This window comes from Polychytrium aggregatum (assembly GCF_025602895.1).
Source record: "Polychytrium aggregatum strain JEL109 chromosome Unknown BJ171scaffold_1, whole genome shotgun sequence".
Taxonomy (NCBI): Eukaryota; Fungi; Chytridiomycota; class Chytridiomycetes; order Polychytriales; genus Polychytrium; species Polychytrium aggregatum.
This window is the reverse complement of record NW_026516203.1, coordinates 804,219-823,071: the sequence shown is the minus strand read 5'-3', so window position 1 is coordinate 823,071 and position 18,853 is coordinate 804,219. Positions and strand designations below refer to the sequence as shown.

Below are 18,853 nucleotides of genomic sequence, written 5' to 3'. Positions count from 1 at the left end.
CGGCGAATCAAGCGTCCGGACACCGATGAACGAGAGCTAGACAGAATGGCGTAGTGTATTGTGCTCAAGGGCCTTCAGTTGGTCAAGTCGGTCGGAGTAGATTCGTTTGCTTCTGCGCTGGTGGAGTCAGGGTCTGTCGCCTGGAGTGCCTCGGTCTGATCGGGCACAGCGATTCCCACTTGGTCGCCCGAGACAACTGCGTCGGAAGCTTCATCTCCAGCAACCGGCACTGGCAGTGAGCCTTCTGTTGTTACGGGAGCAGTATCTGTTGGTGGGGCGGGGCTCTCTGTTGTCACGGACGTATCGACGGGTCCAGCGACGAGGGCCTCAACAACATCAGCGCTTGTGCTCGCTGTTGGCTCAACGACGACAGACCCAGCCTCCTTCTCCAGTTCAGATACACCGGGGTCAATTAGGACAGGCCCTGGAGGGCCGAATGGGACTTGTTTGCCGGGGGGTGGCTTGAGATCAGCACCGACCTGGGTTGGTTTGAGCAGGCCGGCTGGAGTCGTCCCCGAAGCTTTGGCTTCGGGCTCGGCTTCAGAGTCACTCGAGAGCGACTCGGATGAATCAGATGAATCAGTAGACTGAGGTTTTTTGGGTCTACCCTTGTTCGCCATGTTGCGCTTCCTCTGGCTCGGCGGAGTGAAGGGCTGGAGTGAGGCATCTCGGATATCAGAAACGATGAAAGTTCTCACGCCTTGGGAAGTGGCCCGCAGCCTCAATATGCACATGTCCACCCGCATTACCTTCCAGTTCACAGAGACAGGGTCGGGGATGCTGTGCATGGCGGGATGGCCGATATAGTCCTCTGTGTTATCGGGCTGCGAGATGTCCCTGAGGGCCGAGGCCAGCGGCGACAGTGGTGTCGCTTTCGACTCTTTGGATTTGTCAAGGATAAAACGGCCCAGAGCATCGAAGGGGTCTTGGGGTTGGGTCCGGACGACCCAGGCGACTCCCTCGACCAAGACAGGCCCAACCTCGCGAAGGAGGAAGCGAAAGTCGCTGCCAAGACCACTAAAGTCCCTCTCCGTGAACAGCGGAGGCGGGGTCTTTAGCGCCTCTGGAGGCCGGGTGTATCGAGGAATGTACCGACCGTGCATGTCGACAGATCGAAGCGAAACCTCAAAAGCCGGTTCTTGAAGCAGAGAAACCAAGGACAAGCGCTGGTGCGGGTTAGCGGGCGAAAGTGTGTCGGGCTGGTAGATCGTGTGGTAGTTCGGTCCACAGGTTGTGCTGAGACGTTGCTGGGCCGGCTGGTCAGTCCCGGCAGTTCACAGAAGGCTGCTCGACGGCTTGCTGGAGAGCTCTCTGCTTTACCGCGAGCGCACAGAGCGAATAGAAGTACCCAGGCAAGGAAGCAAGCACAAGTGCCTTGGGCAAGGGACAGATATGTGCATGGGGGGCTAGCGCCAACCCCAACCATCGCGAAGTCACCAAAGCCGTTGTAGCGGAACTGCGATGCACCAGTGATATGAATGCGATTGTCGAGGCTCAACAATCTGCGGATGCAGATGCAGAGCATCTGGATAACCACGGCTATGAAGCTGCCTGGACAATGCGCCCGGGAGATATTTTGCAATCCTATTTTTATCGCACAATGCTGGGCATTGTGCCAGCAATCAACCCTGGCAAGCGACATATCGCAGCCAACGAAGGGGGGAAAGAGAGGGGAGGCAGAATATCCTTTGTGCACCAACAGTACATATGGCTCGCCGATCTGGGACATATGGCTCTGGCCCATCCACAGTCCGCGCAACACAGTGCTCACCGCCGATAAGTACTCTGTCGGTGGCTCTATGGCAAACCCATGTGCAGCACACTTGAGCTCAATGCAACGCTGTATTCGCAGGCAGGTTCTTTGGCAGCGGCAGCCTGGCCGGCCTTTGTCAAACAATCATGAACATGATCAACACCAGTCCATCCGGCCGAGCGGAAACAGCAACAGCACAGCTGATGGGCTGCCCTCGGCCACCCTGAGGTTTGCGTTGTGTTCTTGAGAGCAGTGCGCCATCTGTGTTGTCTCAAAGAGGCATGTATGTCAGCGGAAGAAGCTCCAGATCGTCGGCATTGAGCATGACTGTTTGACTTGGGCATCTCAAACCCACCTGTTACGCTCTGGGACAGCGCGATGCATCTTCTTCAAAAGACATTGCTGTTTCCGCCGCCGGGGTGCTTCCTGGCGGTCTGGCGCAGGGCTCTGTTCATCTCCATGTCGTCAATCTCCTCCATGCCGCCCCAAAGCACCTTGTACCAGAGAACAAAGTCCAGCACCACGCCGTAGGTCCAGGCAATCCAGCTCATGATCTCAGTAGCCAGTACCCAGTTGAAGCAGTCGCAGGCATGGGAGGTGCCGGGTGGGCAGTTGGGCCCCATCAGGATTCCCGCGGCAATGATGCAAAACAGCCACAGGGCCATGATGGTCACATCGCACAGGGTCTCGAGCACCATCATCTTCCGCGAGGTCCACGCCGAGATGATAGCGCCGGCAAAGTGCTGCAGGATCAACAGGCCCGCCACGCATGGACAGGCCAAGTTGAGGAACCAGCTGTAGCCAATGACGCCGAAGAGCCCGTACTTGGTCATGAGCGCAGAGTCCTGCGAGGCGAGCCAGTAGTACGCAAACGCAGAGAGCACGATTTGGAAGAACCGGCCCGAGAATCGCATCTTCTTCTCGATCGGGAAGTTTTTTGTATCACGGAACCGCTCCTGCAGCACATTCTTGTTGATGAGCAGCTGCTTGGCGTTGGGAAGCTTGGGCGCTTTAATCTTCATTTGGACCGACGGCGGTGAAATGGACAGAGTAGAGGACGGCGATAGGAAGTGTGCTGTTCAGCCGGACTGGGAGTTGGTGGTGGTTGGGACTCTTGACCAGGCGTTGCAGGCTTGCTGCTTGGCTGTGGGTTGGGTTGATGGGGCAGCGTCTCTCACAGCTTGGTTTGCTTGAGGGCATCGCGAGCGGCTCTGCGGCTTTAATACGGGGCATCGTCCTTCGACGTCAGGTGGCAACGTCACTGAGAAGGACGAGATTGCGCAGGCTGAGGGCGGCAGGACGAATGATTGATGGGATTACGTGCGGGTTGCATCGCGAGATCGACCTGGCTGACGACAACCGAGTGGGGATGCCGATCGAGCGAACGAATGCCTCAAATGCACCCAGCACCCAACCCCAAATGCATGAAGCAGCGCTGGTGCCGCCAAGGAAGACTCTGTTTCTCGCAGCACCATATATGCGAGGAGTGTGTCGGTGCGATGTATATTCATCAATGCAGGACCAGAAGGGCAACAGGCCGCGCGTCCTCAAAGATAGTGGATGCATGCTGTCGGTCCTCAAAGGGAGCTCTCATGTCGTTCTGATGCGACTGCGAGCCCTTGAGGTCTGGGCGTCCCGATTTTTTTTCGTGGATGAAGCTGCGTTTGAGGTACAAACAGTGGCAAAAACCTGACCGGTGGGCGTCGCTTAAGCGTACAGATCGTCGTCGTTCTGGCTGGCGTCTTCGGTGTTGGAAGCGCCGGCGGCACCTGGAAATCCGGCCAAAAGTCACGAACGGATATGATGAGATATTGGTTGCACACAACAATGCAACAGACGAGAGACTGAACAGATAGAGCAAACAAAGCGACTGGAGGAAGGATCATGAGCGACTCACCGCTTGGGGCGCCAGAGGACTGCGGGAACTTGAAGTTGCTTCCGTATCCGAGACGCTGCTGCAGGTTCTGGGCAAACATCTCGTACTTGCGGATGTCGTTGTCCGAGACGGAGCGGCGGGCAAATCTCATGGCCTCCTCAAAGTGGGCGACGGTGAGCTCGGGGACGGGATCGATATCATCGTCCATGATCTCCTCGCCGCGCTGTTGGGCTTCCTTCTTAGCGTTCTCGTTCCGGATTTCCTGGTCGATGGACTCGCGGATGGCCAGCTTGCAAGCACGCTGGCAGATCTCGGTCAAATCGGCAGCAGAGAAGCCGTGGGTGTTCTTGGCCATGAACGACAGATCGACGTTCTTGGAGACAGGAGACTTGCGCAGGGTAGCCTTGAGAATCTGCTTGCGAGACTCCTCATCTGTGCGGGACGAGGGGCAGGTGGAAGAGGGGTTAGCACACTCGCGTGTGACCTCAACAGCAGCAGACCATCCAATGCATTCGCTCAGGAGCAAGCCGTACCAGGCAGAGGAATGTAGATGAGCTGGTCGAGACGACCAGGTCGGAGCAGGGCGGGATCGATCTGGTCCGGGCGGTTGGTGGCGCCGATGACAAAGACATTCTTCTTGGCGTTCATGCCGTCCATCTCGGTCAGGAGCTGGTTCAGCACACGGTCGCCGGCGCCGCCGGCATCGCCCTGGCTGCCGCCACGGGCCTTGGCAATCGAGTCGAGCTCGTCAAAGAACATGACACACGGGGCGGCCGAGCGGGCCTTGTCAAAGACGTCACGGACGTTGGCCTCGGACTCGCCGAACCACATGGTGAGCAGCTCGGGGCCCTTGATGGAGATGAAGTTGGCCTGGCACTCGTTGGCAATGGCCTTGGCCAGCAGCGTCTTGCCACAGCCGGGCGGGCCATAGAACAGCACGCCCTTGCTGGGGCTCATGCCGAACTTGAGGAACTTCTCCGGATGCTCGACGGGGTACTGCACCGTCTCCTTGAGCTCTTGCTTGACCTTCTCGAGACCACCAATGTCGTCCCAGGTGACGGTGGGCACCTCGACAACAGTCTCGCGGAGGGCAGCGGGGTTCGAGACGCCGAGGGCGTACTTGAAGTTGGCCATGGTGATGGCCAGGCTGTCCAGGACCTCGGCATCGATGGTGTCTTCGTCGAGATCGATCAGATCCATCTTCTCGCGGATCTGCTGGAGGGCAGCCTCGGAGCAGAGCGAGGCCATATCGGAGCCGACGTAGCCGTGGGTCTCGGCAGCAATCTGTCCGGATACAAGGGGAGCGCAGCATGTGAGCGTCCGATAAATGGATACGATGCGAGCAATCTACAAGCCATCAGCCCCCCCCCCAACGATCTGCATTGCATCGGCAAACGAACCTGCTCAAGATCGACATCATCGGCCAGCTTCATGTTCTTGGTGTGGATGCGGAGAATCTCCAGACGACCAGTGGGATCAGGGATACCAATGTCCACCTCGCGATCGAATCGACCGAAGCGTCGGAGCGCAGGGTCGATGCTGTTGGGTCGGTTGGTGGCGGCCATGACAACAACGTTGGACCGGGCTTTCAGACCATCCATAAGGGTCAAGAGCTGGGACACAACACGGCGCTCGACTTCGCCGTTGGTCTGTAAGATAGCATGGGATTGTGTCAGTGCAGCCCATCTGCGGTCGATAGCGAAAGCCGCTGGGGACACAAGCAAGACCCTGCCAACTGCTCGCGGCAACAAGGGACCGGACAACCCACCTTCTCACGCTTGGGAGCGATCGAGTCGATTTCATCAATGAAAATGATGGCAGGGCTGTTCTTCTCGGCTTCCTCAAAGGCCTTTCGGAGGTTGCTCTCGGACTCGCCGGCCATCTTGGACATGATCTCGGGACCATTGATGAGGAAGAAGAAGGCGCCGGTCTCATTGGCGACAGCACGAGCGATCAGAGTCTTGCCCGTGCCGGGAGGACCGTACATGAGGATACCTGAGAGCAAGCAAGCGCACGAACGAGCGAATGAGTGATCGAGAGAGTCGCCCTGGTCTCGGTAAGATGCTGAAGGAGCGCGTGGACGCAAGAGCGAAGCGCCCAGCCCGCTCATCCAACCACAGCCTGCCAGACGCAGCATCTGCAAAATACGCACCGCGGGGGGGCTTGATGCCGATGCTCTTGAAAAGCTGGGGGTGTCGGAGGGGCAGCTCCACAAGCTCTCGGATCTGAGCAAGCTGCTTTCGGCATCCACCAATGTCGTCGTAGCCGACTTCGTTGAGGGTCGACTCCTCGTCCTCGCGCCGGATAGGATCGCCCTCGCAGTGAATGACGGTGTCTTGGGCGACCTGTGTGGATCGAGAGTCGTTAGAATAGAGCGGAACGCGCACACCTCTCCCCTGAAAGCTCAAGCAGCGTCCGGTTGAAGAAGCCCAGACATTGGGCAGACACTCACAATGCAATACGGCGAGGGGTCCGTCTCGACGACTTTGAACTCGACAGCGCGCATGCCGCCGCGGACAATGAAGTTGTCGCCTTTTCGGACGGGGCGGTAGGCTTCCAGGAAGTAGGGCTTGAGGAAAACATCAAACAAGTTGCCGGTGATGCCCTCGATGGTGTCGTCTATCGGCAAGACGTGGATGCGCTTTCCGTATTTGATGTCGGGGCAGGGGTGGACCGAGACAATGTCGCCCAGGCGCACGCGCAGATTTCCACGGACAACCTTGTTGATCCGGATCTTGTTTCGTTCTACCTCGTCGTCGGCCAGGACGATAAGAACAGTGTCCTTATGCTTCTTGCCCTTGATCAGGACCGTGTCACTGAAAGGAAAGCAGGCTGATTGTGAGGACACAGGCCACTCGAGTTGATAGCAGAGTGACTCTCGATCGGAGGCCGCCAGGAGGCCCTGCTGGTCTCTGCACCGCACTCACCCTCGGAAGAGGCCCAGTTCGTCAAGGGTCTCGGTGTGCATCGCGCACAGGGAGCTGTCGTCGTTGACAGCATCATCGACAATGAGCTTGTTGGGAGCCGATTTCTTCTTGAGAATAGCAAGGGCTGTGTCGTTATCCTTCTCCTGAGACAAGTCCGCCGGGTTGACGGTCCTATCACGACGAGTGGGTTCGGTGAGCAGCCAAGACGGTACAAGAGGGGGTGGGAAGCGAATAATGCAGAACGAAATGTCAGAAACGCCGCAGATGTGTCGACGACACCCACCCGATCTGCCTCACGCTGTGCTGTGCCAGCTCCGTCCCTCTCTCGGGAGACGCAAGCCATCGGGCCCAGTTGCTCGATAAGCTGTCCTTGCCGCGATCCAGCAACTCCCAGCGACAGATGCGCTGGTCGTGCCCTCCAGCCAGCCTGTTGGTCTGTCTGCTGGTCTGTCTGTTGGTCTGGATCGGACCGTTGCTGACGAGCAGCAATCGAGCAGGGACCCGTTCTGAGGGTTCTAGCGCTGCCGGCACGGCCGATCTGCAAATGGCTCGGGCGGTACTCACGGGAGCTTTCCTTTGTCGTGGGACATTGTGCGGTGGCGGTCGTTCAGGATCTCGGGACGGCGGAGGCGGCAGTAATGGATGGGCAGGAAACGACGTTGCTGGTGCTGGTGGTGGCCCGCGCTTATAAACACTCTGAGGGCGAAGCCGCTTATGTAATCGGCCAGGGAGACCCTTGAGCTGACGTGGCAGAGGCCAGGGGCAGCGGGCGACCAGGGGGGGGGCGCGTCACATGGACGCACGGGGTGCCTGGAAGGTTCTGGCTTGCTTGGGCCAACGGGGTATCACTCCGCGATGACCACACAGCAGGACCACATAGCAGCTGGGCAGCAGCAATCCGCTCGCTCGACAGGGCATCGACCAGACGCCGTCGCGATGGGGTATCCGAGCTCGTTGTGTATTGGATGTTCGACAGCGCCAACAGCCTCGTTAGGCAGCAGCCGTGGCGCCAGTGCTCTCCCCGACGCAGTTCTCACTGTGGCCGTCTGCGGCAGCTGCGCCATCATGGTCGGCACTGGGGCCGCTGCCGTCGCCGTCTGCGGCAGCAGCAATCTCGCCCGGTGCCCCACTCTCCAGATCGGCCAGCGTGCGAATCTTCAGGTCGTCAAGGTCCTGCATCAGGTCAACCACCTTGCCCTGGGCGTCCGAACAGCAGATCGGCCAGTCAGCAAAGAGATTTGGTACATCCGACATGTCTCTGTTGTCCCCACGCGCCGCCGGAATCGCAGGGCCAGACCCACCTCGAGCAGCTGGTTGATACCAATCACCGTTTGGTACTTTTCTTCGACGGCCGAAATCCGCTCCTCGCCGATCTTTTGAATGATCTCTCGTCGTCGTGACTGAGAATGCAAGCCACCGTCGCCAAGGTCAGGGGGGCGGAGTCAACACGGCTCATATCAACAATCTCCAGCGCGAAGATAGTGCAGACTCACCTCCTCATCGATCCACTTCTGGTACCGCTCGCAGGCCTTCTCGAGGGTGCCCATCAGCGTGATTGTGGTCGTTGTAGCCTCGGCTTGTCGACTGGACGTGTGACATGCATATGCATATGCAGTGGTTTCAGCACCATACCAGATGTTGCATCAACCGCGGGCAGTCACGGCAGAGGCCAACAGCTCGCATACCTTGCAGCTTGGCGCAGCTCGGTCGCCTCGCGCTCCAGGTCTTCCAGCTGGACGGTCAGCGCCCGGACTTGGCCCTGCAGCTTCTCACACTCGGCCTTGTGTTGCAGCAGCTGGTCGATTTCCCGCTCGCTGGAAGGAAATCGTACAGACAGATGTGTGAGCCAGGCGACTCTGAAGAAGGAATAGCTCTCGGAAGCCATCACACCAGCAGCCAGCGCACATACCTCTCTGAGAACCGCGCACAAAGATCCTTGATCGTTTCATCGTACTCCTGGAGTCTGTCGGTCTTTGCTCTCTCTGCGGCCAACTCCACTTCCAGTGTTGAGATTCTGCAACCAGAACGCCGCCGTTAGAGCACCAAGGAGCACATCGTCAGGCTGCTGATTCCAGGATGGCATATTTGGCCCAAAATCCACTGCCACGATTCCAGAAGCCAGGCCAGAGTCCCTTGGCGCCCGCTCGCCAAGTGTTCGAAAGCGTCTGTTATCCATACACACGGCCGTACCGCCCCATGGAGTCGCTCTGCAGGCAATGCAGACATGTTCGTACCGGGAGGTGCCCTCACGCACACTTTCATCTAGCAATTGGCAGCTGACTTCAAAGTCCTTGATGGTTTTCTTGAGCTCTGTGTTTTCCTTTGCTAGCGCTTCGGAGACCGCGCGGGAGGCTGCCACTCGGTTCTGCAGCTCCTCCTCAAAGCTGCGATGTCGGATCGTAAATTTGGACAGCTCCACACGACGCTGCTCGATATAGTCGCGCAGCGAATTGATTTCCTTATTCTGGCTTCTGAGTTTGTCATTCTGGGCTCGTCAGCCGGCAGAGCAGCAGAGTGGCAGAATGGTAAAGCGATGCTGTGGGATCAGATCAAGCGCCAAGATCGGGCATGAACCGACACCCGAGCACAAGCCGGTCTGCCCAGGTTCCGCTGTCCTCACATGAATGCCCCACTCTGGATCGTCGTGCAAAATGCTTGCACCGCATATGCTATGCATTCAAGACCCGTCCTACCATAGCCAATGTGATGGATTGTTGCTGATCGCGGTCGATCTGCTCGCGTCTGAGTGCCCGGATGTGGGTCATGTACTGCTGCCGCATGAAAATCTCCACGTTGAGCTGGTTCAGCAGAAAGTAAAAGTGGTATTTGATCATGTCCATGTGCAGGCTGCGCGGTACCGGCGAGGTGGCCGAGGACATTGTTGGAGAGACAAGGGCCTGGGACTGAACGGACGTGCAGAATATTCCGCATCAGTACGCGCCGAGACCGCGAGATCAGAAGCCGGTGCAAGTGCTGTGCAAGCCCAACTGGTCGGCCCAATCGAGCGCGGAGGAGTACGAGATGTTGATCGAGATAGGCTCACCTTCAGCTCAAGGAGGTGTCGGCGGAGTGCCTTGGTCAACTCCATAATATAGTCAATGCTGTCAAAGTCAGCTCGGCGCCAAAGCATATCCTCTGCAGGATTCTTCAGGCCCGAGTCCCAAGCCAGGCGACTGCGGCTCAGAGTGTCGACGTCGAGAGGCTGCGGCAAGTCAAGCACAGGATCACGGGTATCGGTACAGATGGAGAGCCCGGCATGTCGCTCGGTGTTCTGATCCTCAGAAACGACGGGCGCCGTCGACTGAGGTGCAGGCGGTGCAGGCGCCTGCCCCGTACCACGGGTCTCAGGGCTGTTGTAGAGCTCCATGCACTCAGCAATAATGCGGTCGGGATCGCTGTCATTGTTTTCCAGATTGTAGACGAGTTCAGTCTCGCAATTATGCAACAGGAGGTTGGGGTGAGCTTGGTGGTTGCTGAACAGGCTCTGTGACGAGTTTCGTGGAGGAGAGCAGGCGCATTGTCAGTTGTTGTCTCTCGCTGCGAATCGACGCAGCAAGGTAGATGCGAATGCAAATGCAGGTGCAAGCACAGATATCAACGACTACGAATCCGATGAGTTGCATGCTATCCTGAGTAATGCTTCGACTGCCAGCGCCAGCGAGAAGGCAGGTGCACATATTGCGAAAACAACAGATGCTTACGAGGAATCGCCGACGAGCTTCATGCAGTAGGTCAACGTCCTCAATGTCCTGCTGCAGACTGGTGGATATGTGTCTGTTGGCTCCTTCCTCGTGTGAAAGGTAGTCTTCATCTGTTGCCACGGCCCAACTCTCGTTGTCTTCAAAGCGGTCGCCAATGTTGATCTCGCGCAGGAGATGAATCATGTTGCAGGGAAACAGCCCATAGAGCATTGTAAAGTAGCGTTCGACGGCAGCACGAATGGTCACGAACGAGATGTGCTTGAAGAGCATGATGTTCTCGTCGGTGGCGCTGGCCTGGTCGTCGGTTGCGCTTGGGTCACCGGCGTGAGCGTACTGCTGTCGATTCCACAGGAATTCCCACTTGACCACCCGGATGAGGGCGCGCACCAGACGCTTCACGCCCTCTATATTCGAGTATTTGGTGAAAATATACGGCAGCAGCGAAGCGAGGTGGTTGGTAGACGATGCGAGGATGACGGGATGTGTGTCATTCTGTGCAGCGGGGTGTTTGTGTATCGGTCAATGAGCGAGAGGAAGTAGAGGGCGATTTGTCGAATGCACTCAGTCAATATCGTGATGGGGTTCCGTGCCGCTTTAAAGTAGGCCATCACTAACAAATCATGACCGACTCCAAAGAGAACCAAGCCAGACAGACCTGCACCGAGCCCAGCCGACACTCACCATCATGCTCTCCAAGAGACTCTCGGAAAGATTGGTATCGCGCACGGTATATCTCGGCACATCCTGGAGTCGTCAGGTGGAGCGAAATCGGAGAGAAGTACGCGAGTTCAGTTCTGCTCCAGTGCTGGGCATGCTGGAGGAAGCGCAAAGTTGCGAACGAAAAGCAGTGGACTGCATGCTGGCTCACCGGAGTCTTGATCAGCTTGCCCAGGAGAATGAGCGCATGGATGCGGGTGTTCTTGGCCCCCAGGAGTCCGTCGAGGAGCTCGAATACAATCTGGATCCGTCGAGCCACAAGAGCAGCAGGAGTGAGCGCCACCGCCGCGAACCAGCAACGGCAGCTCCCAGGGCCAAACAATCGGCCCCAGTGCTTGGCCGGTGTGACTGCTGGCGTCGCAGCATATCTATGCTTTCGAATGCCAAAGAGGCGCTGTACTCACCTTGGATTTGGCCTGGCCAAATCGGATCAGCGCCATCTCGAGCGGCGAGGTGGCTGTCTCCCAGTAGGTGCTGAGCGAGACCAGAGTGGGCCGGGCTGTGGCCATCGATTCGTCCGACAGAGGCTGCGGATCGCTTTCGACGACCTTGGCGACCTCGGCCATGTACGCCGTCAGGACGGTTGCGCGGAAGGCGGCAACGGCTGCGTGCGCAGGGGACGAACCGGCAGCAGGGTTGTCGACCGAGCCCCACGGACAGCCCGTGAGGAGGCCGACAGTGAGGTCGCTGGCGGCATTGAGGGCTTGGATCCAGCGGCTTTCGAGCAGTATGGGTTTCAGGACCGAGGCCCACCAGTCCTCGATGATCTGAGCTGGGTCCATTATGGGCAGCAGTGCCTCGATCCAGCGGATCATGACAATGAACTTTGCGCCTCGGGCGGGAGCGGCGATATCGTCCAGGGAGCCGGAGCCGAGCGAGGGTTCGCGGACCATATCGGGCGATTCGGCTTTGGCGATGGCCGCCGCCCACGTGGAGCGAAGGTCTCTGTTCAGCTTTTCGATGCTCGAATGCGGGGCGCCCCATGGCTGGGCGGGAGTCGGGGTCGAATAGGCATGCGACAGCGAGTAGCGGACGAGGACCGGGTTGGACTTTGGCGAGAAGTCGGCGATGTGGACGGGTGGGGTATCCAGGTCAGCAGCCACAGCGCCGAGGAGATCCCGGGTGCTTGCGTAGCTCGTGCTGTGGGCCATAATGCAGCAGCAGCAGCAGCAGCAGCAGCGGTGGTGGTGGTGGTGGTGCTGGCGAGCGACCTCGAGGACGCGGATGGAACAGAAGTCGGCATCCACGGTCAAGGGCAAGACGGCGGCTTGGGCATGGCTTTGGCTGGACAGCACTCGGCCACGTGAGCAGCACGCCCCTGCGCCACAGCTCGGCGCGGACCGGCTGCGCGGGCGGCAGCTTCCGGGACCGCCCGACCATGATCGCACCATGACCTCCCCGCCTCGTCTGGTCGAGCGAGTGCATGCATGGGTCCTCATCAGTGCCGGCAGCGCCAGCTGGAAGACCGAGCGCATCTCGGGAGAGTGTCGGCGCCGCCTGTCTTTGTAGCGCTGCGCATGGCAATTACTAACCGTTTGCTTTGGCGGACGGGACAAGCGTCGTTTGTGGGAGCAACTGTTGCTCATGCCTGGTCATCTCTGCCACCGCTTCACGAGATGGGTTCAAAGTATCAGTCGGCTCGAAAAATGCTCAGGATCTGAATTGCCACTCAGAGCAACTCTCCGCCACACCCTGCAGATGCCATCATAGTTGCGTGGCTGTCATCATAGCTGTGCAGTTGGCTGATCCTCGGACTTTTCACAGCCGACAGACAACCGACAGCGACTCTCATCTTGCTCCGAGGTATGGCATCGTGCTCGAAGTGCAGCTTCAGTCACGAGCCGAGATATAAAAGTGCGTCGTTTGTTCGCCATCTCTCTGAATTGGAGTGTCGGTGCCGTGGACAGCACGGGCGGCCGGTGTAAAATGGACGCTTGACTGCCATGGGTTTCTACACAGATCCATCCAGCCAGCGAATCTTGGTCCGTCGAGAGCCCGGATGATCATAGAGGTGCCCGAGGAACCCAGCGCTTAGTAGACCGTTTTGCTACTCGCAGGATACGTGCTACATTTGCTCCATCGCATTGGCCCCATATATATCGCCATCCTTGTTCCATTGCACATGCACCGTTAATAGCCGCAGCAACGCTCTCGTCCTTCTCGCCGGGCATTTCGCCCGAGTGCCTCCTCAGATATCCATCGCATCAGCACGTTCCTCGGCGCTGCCTGGCCGTCAGTTGCCAATATCGTCGAGAGTCGCTTGTCGCTCGATGTCGTATTTCCCACACAGCCACCCATAGGTGTTCCCACACCCGCTCGCCCTCCCCCCCCCGCCCTTCCCCTCGCACCTCTCGTTCCGCCCTCCGGCCGAGCCGCAAACCCAAAACAGGCCGGCTGTCATTCATGCTCTTCGCTCTCGACTCTTCCTGAGCCGTCCTCCCGCCCTTCTTTGCCAGACCGTCCCGCCGGCCTCGTTTCTTGCCGCATCCGCATCCAGCTCTCCTTCTCCTCCCGGAACCTCGCTGCCGCTCCAGCGTCTCCAGATTCTCCCAGCCCACAAGTCGAGTCTCGTCCTGCGGCCCTCCACTGTCTATTCAGCCATGGGCATTATCTTCAAGCGCTACCTGGACCCGGAGACATCGACCTCGAGAATCTTTGGCTGCACCGTCTGCAAAACACATCTGTCGTCAAGCGACGAGATTATCTCCAAGGTAAGGTCCGATACCGTCTCTGCTGTGCTGGCCGGTTGTCCCCGCCTCATCGGCTGGATTGTCTTTTCGTCCGACGCCCGCCTGCAAATTCCATCATTTCTGTTTGGGTGCGTCCATATGCTGCTCGCTATGGAGCCACTCTGCCTCATCCGCATCAGCCTTCGTCCACCGCCGTCGCTCTGTTGTTTCGTTTCCTTTCCCTCAATGTTTCACCCGCACATCCCTTCCTGTATTGCCATCACCGGGCACCAATTCAGCGACCCTTGCACACCCTCTGTCCTCACACGCAGCCGTCGTCGCTGCCGACCGTCCCGCCCGCCCTTCCCTTTGCATCTTCGTCTGCCCGCCTGCCGGCCCATATCGGACTCGGTTCTGCAGAGCGGCTGCACGCACTTGCTTGCTCTTTCCGATTTCAACTCCGCTCGCATTGGTGGCTCGGAGTCCCCAGACGAGACAGCAGTCCCTGCTTCCTGCGGGCGATCCTAACAATCCGCCATTTCCCCTCCAGGAGTTCCGAGGACAGCATGGCAAGGCGTATTTGTTCAAGACCGTGTATGCGTCCTCCCTCCCCCCCCGTCCTGTCTTCTCGGACTCGCTCGAGACTGCCGGCGCCGCTCGGACACCGCCGACGCAGCCCGCCTGCATTGGGCTGGCTTGCTTGCTCCGCCATCCCGTTGCCTCCATCTAACCGCTACATTCTCTCTCCCAACCGCGCAGCATAAATATTTACGAAGGCGAGCTTTCGGAGCGCTCCATGACGACTGGCGTCCATGTTGTTCGCGATATCTATTGCGTCTGCTGCAGCTCGATCATCGGATGGAAATATGTAGGCACAGATGACCATATTGCGATGATGCACAAGGGCTGATTGGCTTGCTGTCGCTGCTACTGTTGCTGCTGTTGCCATTGCCGCTACTGCTACTACTGCCGCTTCGGCTGCTGCTGGTGGCCGTCGTACCGGGGGTGCCCACATCACCGTCGCAGTAATACCCGATCGCAGCTCACCATGGCCTGCATCCCCGGACAGGAAAAGGCGTACGAGGGTTCTCAAAAGTACAAGGAAGGACTATTCATCATGGAACGCCTCCTGCTGACAGAGCTCTGAGAGCACTTCTACAGCTGGAATGCCGTGGAGTCTGCTATCCATGGTGTTTGGTCCGCGGCTCGAGCACATCATTAGCCTCCCGTCGTCTCCCTAACTTGCACCCCCACACCCATCACTATCAGCGCCTCGCTGGTGGTCCGCCGAGAGCCTTCGTCCAAGCTTCACAAGCAGCGGCTCGCACCTGGTGCGCTCATTCAGTGTTTCTCAACACCTTCTGCGCTGAGCCCACGACACCCAGTCCCCTCTTGCGTTTTCTCCCTTCCCTCCGTGCTCATGAGACTTCCCTCCCCCTATTGCATCTCTGGCCAGCCGCAGCGGCACATTCGGGGTCAACGCAATGTCCCCTCGTGGTGGCTAGACTATAGACAACATGCACGTCAGTTGGCATTCACTATTTGTCCGGGCAAAACTATGCGTGCCGAAAGTGCCTCTTTTGCCATTCCGACTCTGATTTGTCTGCTTTGCAAAGCATAGAGCATGGTCGACATATATCAAAGGGAAATATCAAAGCAATGTGCTTCACCATCACCATCACCATCAGCATCACCATCAGCATCAGCTTCAGCATCACCATCAGCATCACTGCAGATTCGCCGTACATCTGGTCGCCGGTGATGCGCTTTTGTCGCTCCCGACACCCTGTCCCATGCCATAGAGCAGACAGAGCATGTCAGGGCATGGTACAGCATAGCATGGGAGCCTTTAGGCATGATGAGAGGCGGCCACGTCGGGATAGACATCGAATCGTCGCTGTGTGGTGACGGGAATGCTCTGGCGAGTCGTCTCGATGACGCCCAGATCGACTTCGCCGTAGACAATCGCTTCGTCCTCCTTGGCCGAAGCCACAACCTGGGCCATTGGATCGACAAGGGACGAGTACCCCCAGGCAACATAGCTGGCCTCGGTGTCCCGGGCAGGCGAGCATGCAGCGACGTAGATCTGGTTGTCGACCGCACGGGCTTTCTGCAAGAGCTCCCACTGAGCCGGAGCAAAAGGGATCAGCAAAAATACACAGGCTCATCACCGACTTGCGCTCTTTGCAGGCACGCCAGAGATACGAGCGAGAGCAATCAAATCCACTGTCTCATACGTCGACAAGCAGCCCCCAGATCCAGGCCGACTCCGTCCCGCTTGCGACTACATCCGAGATCCACAGGGTGTTTTGGTGTTGCTCTCTTCCTTTCTCTCTCCGATCTGCAGAATCCTGCACCCTGCCTCAACCCTCACTCGGCGTTATGCTGCCACCTACATGAAGCGGACCGGTCGTGGTGTTGAAGGCGCCAGGGTATATCATGGCGATGCATCCCTTCCGAGCAGCGATCATGGCCAGCTCGGGGAAGCGAATATCGTAGCAGATGCCGACGCCGATCTTGCCAAACTCGGTATCAAAGTGGGTCATGGAAGTGCCCGGAGACAGGGTCTCGGACTCTTGGAACCGGATTTTGCCGGGCACGTCAATGTCGAACAGATGAATCTGCACAAAAGGCAAACGGGGCGCGGTAAGCGACAGCAAACCAGCAGCAACGGGGGCAGCAGCAGTGTCGTCTTTGCAAGGGTTTTATGCGACTGCCGCCAGCTGGGTGGCTGCTCGTGCATCGTCTCTTGCGTCAGCGGCGGCCTCACTTTGCGATGGACAGCCAGCAGGTCGCCGCTGGGGTTCCAGACAGTGCAGGTGTTGAAGAACTTCTTGTCCTTGGCCTCTGGGAAGGACCCGCCGACGAGGTAGACATTCGCGGCACGAGCCATATCCGAGAGCGACTTTGCCGAGGGACCGTCGATGGGCTCGGCGTATTCGGGAAAGTAGGATGTGCCGTAGGGCGAGTTGAAGCACTCTGGGAGCACCACGAGCCGGGCGCCGTTCTTGGCGGCCTCGAGGACCTTGGACCGGGCATTAAGCAGGTTGAGCTGCTTCTCAGCCGTGACCTTGAGCTGGACGAGTGCAATCTTGAAGGACCGGGCCGATGCCATTGTGCAGGGTCAGTTTGCAGGAACAGCAGCGGGTTTGATCGATGGCTGGTCGATGGCTGGTCGATGGCCGGGCGAGGCAGGGGCACAAGCGACGCCGAGCCAGAGTGCCACGCGGCTGCGCACCACGATCGCCAACCAAACCACATCCGCTGCGCTCTTGGCCAGATCGCCTTCGCTGCCCAACATCAAGAGCGACCAGTCTCCAACTCTCACCCCGGTCTCGTTGCCGAGTCGCTCTGACCATGTTGCTTCTGTCGCCGTCCGCCCTGAGGGCCCTGCGCACACCCGCATCCGCCTCGATGCTGCGAGCCCTCCCGCACTCGCACCTGTTTGCGACATCGGCCCCGATGCGCTTCGCTGCTCTGGTTTCAGGTAAGGATATCTCGAGGAAATGGGTGATCTGCAGCGCCGCCCAAGAGAGGCAAGTAGGCGGAGATCCTGTGAAGATCCTGTGAAGACCATATGACGAGGGCCTGCGATGGAGAAAGCATCGAGTTACCGGTCCAAGAAACAGCGCAGATGAGGCATTCTGGATGGACACAACGGTAGTCCATCACCCACGTTGCAGCACTCCTGGGTAGCGGCTCACAGCCTTCGTCTTGAACGCCTCCATCATCACCACCAGACCATGCATTTGGCTTCCTCCCCCAGAACATCTCGAGAGTCGCGTTCACTTCCTCGGTGCTTCAGCTCGACGACCAGAGCGAAGACGATGTCTATAAAAAGTATGCCGAGAAGCTGAAAAAGAAGGGCGAAAGGTATGCCGTCGACCATAGCATGGACTCCAGAACTTGGCCCAGCTGAAACTCGGCCCAACAGCCTGCATCAAGCGATGGCCTGGCGCACACCACGAGAGCTCGCTGCATGTGCTGAATGCGATTCCTTCAAGTCTGCGTGTCGGCATCCACCTCATTGCATCCACCTCATTGCATCCACATCATCACTTGATCCATCCTCACCAGTCTCGGCATCAGCAACCTCGATGAGCTGAAAAAGTACGCCAGCGAGCAGAGCAAACCCGAGCCCGAGTCTCCACCCCCGTCTCCTTCGCCGAGCGGTCCTGAAGCTCCACAGGTGCCGCCCAAGCGCACGCCACCCAAGCGCAAAGATGGGTTGCCCCCGACGGTCAAGGTACGTGCCGATGGCAACATGGATGGATGTCCATGTGGGTGTCCATGCGAATATCCATATGGGTGTCATTGTCAGTCTTGGCATTGATCGCTCGTAGTGGATCTGTATTCGGTACACATCACCATCGCCGCCCTCAGATACACTGACTCCCAGCCGTTCGGATTTCATGCAGAAACTCGACGAGATCATGCAGCTCGACAAGGTCGCGACCGAGACCCCCGAGCGTATCGGCGAGATCTGGAACACCTACTACTCCAGTAAGCCCAACTATGTCTCGGCGCTTGTTCCGGGCGAGTTTTACAAGAAGCTCTCCGAGCGAGCCAAGACGTACCCGATGGTGAGTCCAGAGCGCATTGCTGAATATACATTGGTGCCAAATCCATGCCCGTCGCTGGTGCTTGTGTATCTGCCCATGCTCCATGCCGCCTGCATCTCATCATCTCGGTATCGCCGCTGTTTTCCTCGCGCCAGTTCATTCTGCCTCTGCCCAGGGACCAAGGATTTGAGTTTGTCCTGCTCCAGTTCTCCGGCAACCAGACCTTCCTGACACCTCTGATCGAGTACCAAACCCATCGCGAGAACGCCCGCCCACACCTGGTTCTGAACTACTATACAGACCTGGTCGAAGACAAGGGCATTGTCCTGATGTCTGGCGAACTTGGAGCCACCGAGTCCGGGGCCAGCTCCTTCAGTATCTCGGATGCCCAGAACCTTGTCTACCAGATGCAGCTATTCTACGTCACCGGTCCGGACAGCATGACCTCGTTGGTCGAGCGATTCAACAAAGACCCAGCCAACTTTGACTACCAGCTGCTCATCACTGAGGCATCGAGCCTCACCTCTTGATCGTGCTGCGTCGGCTAAGAGCCTACATCTGCGTGCCAATATAATTCCTTCGAGGAGCAAATGATGTCCTCCATTTCTTTCATTTCGCTTTGGTTCGCTTTGATTTGCTTCTGGAGTA

The 18,853-nt window shown here is 58.2% G+C and overlaps 7 protein-coding genes across 7 annotated transcripts; 2 read left to right on the top strand and 5 right to left on the bottom strand.

The window, feature by feature from the left end:
• Positions 1-63: 63 nt before the first annotated feature.
• On the bottom strand, positions 64-942 carry BJ171DRAFT_484876 (uncharacterized protein). Its single transcript, XM_053109053.1, has 2 exons — positions 750-942; positions 64-653 (listed from the first exon to the last, which is right to left on the bottom strand). Exons 1-2 carry the CDS (start codon positions 786-788, stop codon positions 75-77), a joined length of 618 nt encoding a protein of 205 aa, XP_052971821.1. The 5' UTR covers positions 789-942; the 3' UTR covers positions 64-74.
• Positions 943-2,142: 1,200 nt separating this feature from the next.
• BJ171DRAFT_609020 (uncharacterized protein) lies at positions 2,143-2,775 on the bottom strand (the record flags this gene model as incomplete). Its single annotated transcript, XM_053115248.1, has 1 exon — positions 2,143-2,775. One exon carries the CDS (start codon positions 2,773-2,775, stop codon positions 2,143-2,145), a length of 633 nt encoding a protein of 210 aa, XP_052971820.1.
• A 438-nt stretch (positions 2,776-3,213) lies between these two features.
• Positions 3,214-7,209, bottom strand: BJ171DRAFT_436912 (P-loop containing nucleoside triphosphate hydrolase protein). The gene is made up of 9 exons (XM_053107963.1): positions 7,121-7,209; positions 6,557-6,727; positions 6,082-6,445; positions 5,782-5,974; positions 5,398-5,624; positions 5,030-5,278; positions 4,163-4,913; positions 3,651-4,061; positions 3,214-3,522 (listed from the first exon to the last, which is right to left on the bottom strand). The coding sequence occupies exons 1-9, from the start codon at positions 7,144-7,146 to the stop codon at positions 3,461-3,463; spliced, it is 2,454 nt and encodes an 817-aa protein (XP_052971819.1). The 5' UTR covers positions 7,147-7,209; the 3' UTR covers positions 3,214-3,460.
• A 284-nt stretch (positions 7,210-7,493) lies between these two features.
• Positions 7,494-12,212, bottom strand: BJ171DRAFT_484873 (Hamartin protein-domain-containing protein). The gene is made up of 12 exons (XM_053109052.1): positions 11,379-12,212; positions 11,126-11,215; positions 10,939-11,001; positions 10,258-10,749; positions 9,600-10,040; positions 9,250-9,459; positions 8,791-9,041; positions 8,466-8,570; positions 8,242-8,370; positions 8,050-8,140; positions 7,858-7,956; positions 7,494-7,753 (listed from the first exon to the last, which is right to left on the bottom strand). The coding sequence occupies exons 1-12, from the start codon at positions 12,123-12,125 to the stop codon at positions 7,547-7,549; spliced, it is 2,925 nt and encodes a 974-aa protein (XP_052971818.1). The 5' UTR covers positions 12,126-12,212; the 3' UTR covers positions 7,494-7,546.
• A 1,362-nt stretch (positions 12,213-13,574) lies between these two features.
• On the top strand, positions 13,575-14,790 carry BJ171DRAFT_557480 (yippee zinc-binding/DNA-binding /Mis18, centromere assembly-domain-containing protein; the record flags this gene model as incomplete). The annotated part of the gene is made up of 4 exons (XM_053113093.1): positions 13,575-13,685; positions 14,194-14,237; positions 14,403-14,511; positions 14,713-14,790. The coding sequence occupies 4 exons, from the start codon at positions 13,575-13,577 to the stop codon at positions 14,788-14,790; spliced, it is 342 nt and encodes a 113-aa protein (XP_052971817.1).
• A 591-nt stretch (positions 14,791-15,381) lies between these two features.
• Positions 15,382-16,828, bottom strand: BJ171DRAFT_6661 (carbon-nitrogen hydrolase). Its single transcript, XM_053115803.1, has 3 exons — positions 16,414-16,828; positions 16,040-16,264; positions 15,382-15,768 (listed from the first exon to the last, which is right to left on the bottom strand). Exons 1-3 carry the CDS (start codon positions 16,756-16,758, stop codon positions 15,493-15,495), a joined length of 846 nt encoding a protein of 281 aa, XP_052971816.1. The 5' UTR covers positions 16,759-16,828; the 3' UTR covers positions 15,382-15,492.
• BJ171DRAFT_484869 (ATP11 protein-domain-containing protein) lies at positions 16,710-18,817 on the top strand. Its single transcript, XM_053109051.1, has 6 exons — positions 16,710-16,766; positions 16,924-17,130; positions 17,384-17,516; positions 17,721-17,889; positions 18,062-18,226; positions 18,361-18,817. The coding sequence occupies exons 2-6, from the start codon at positions 17,001-17,003 to the stop codon at positions 18,733-18,735; spliced, it is 972 nt and encodes a 323-aa protein (XP_052971815.1). The 5' UTR covers positions 16,710-16,766; positions 16,924-17,000; the 3' UTR covers positions 18,736-18,817.
• Positions 18,818-18,853: the final 36 nt, after the last annotated feature.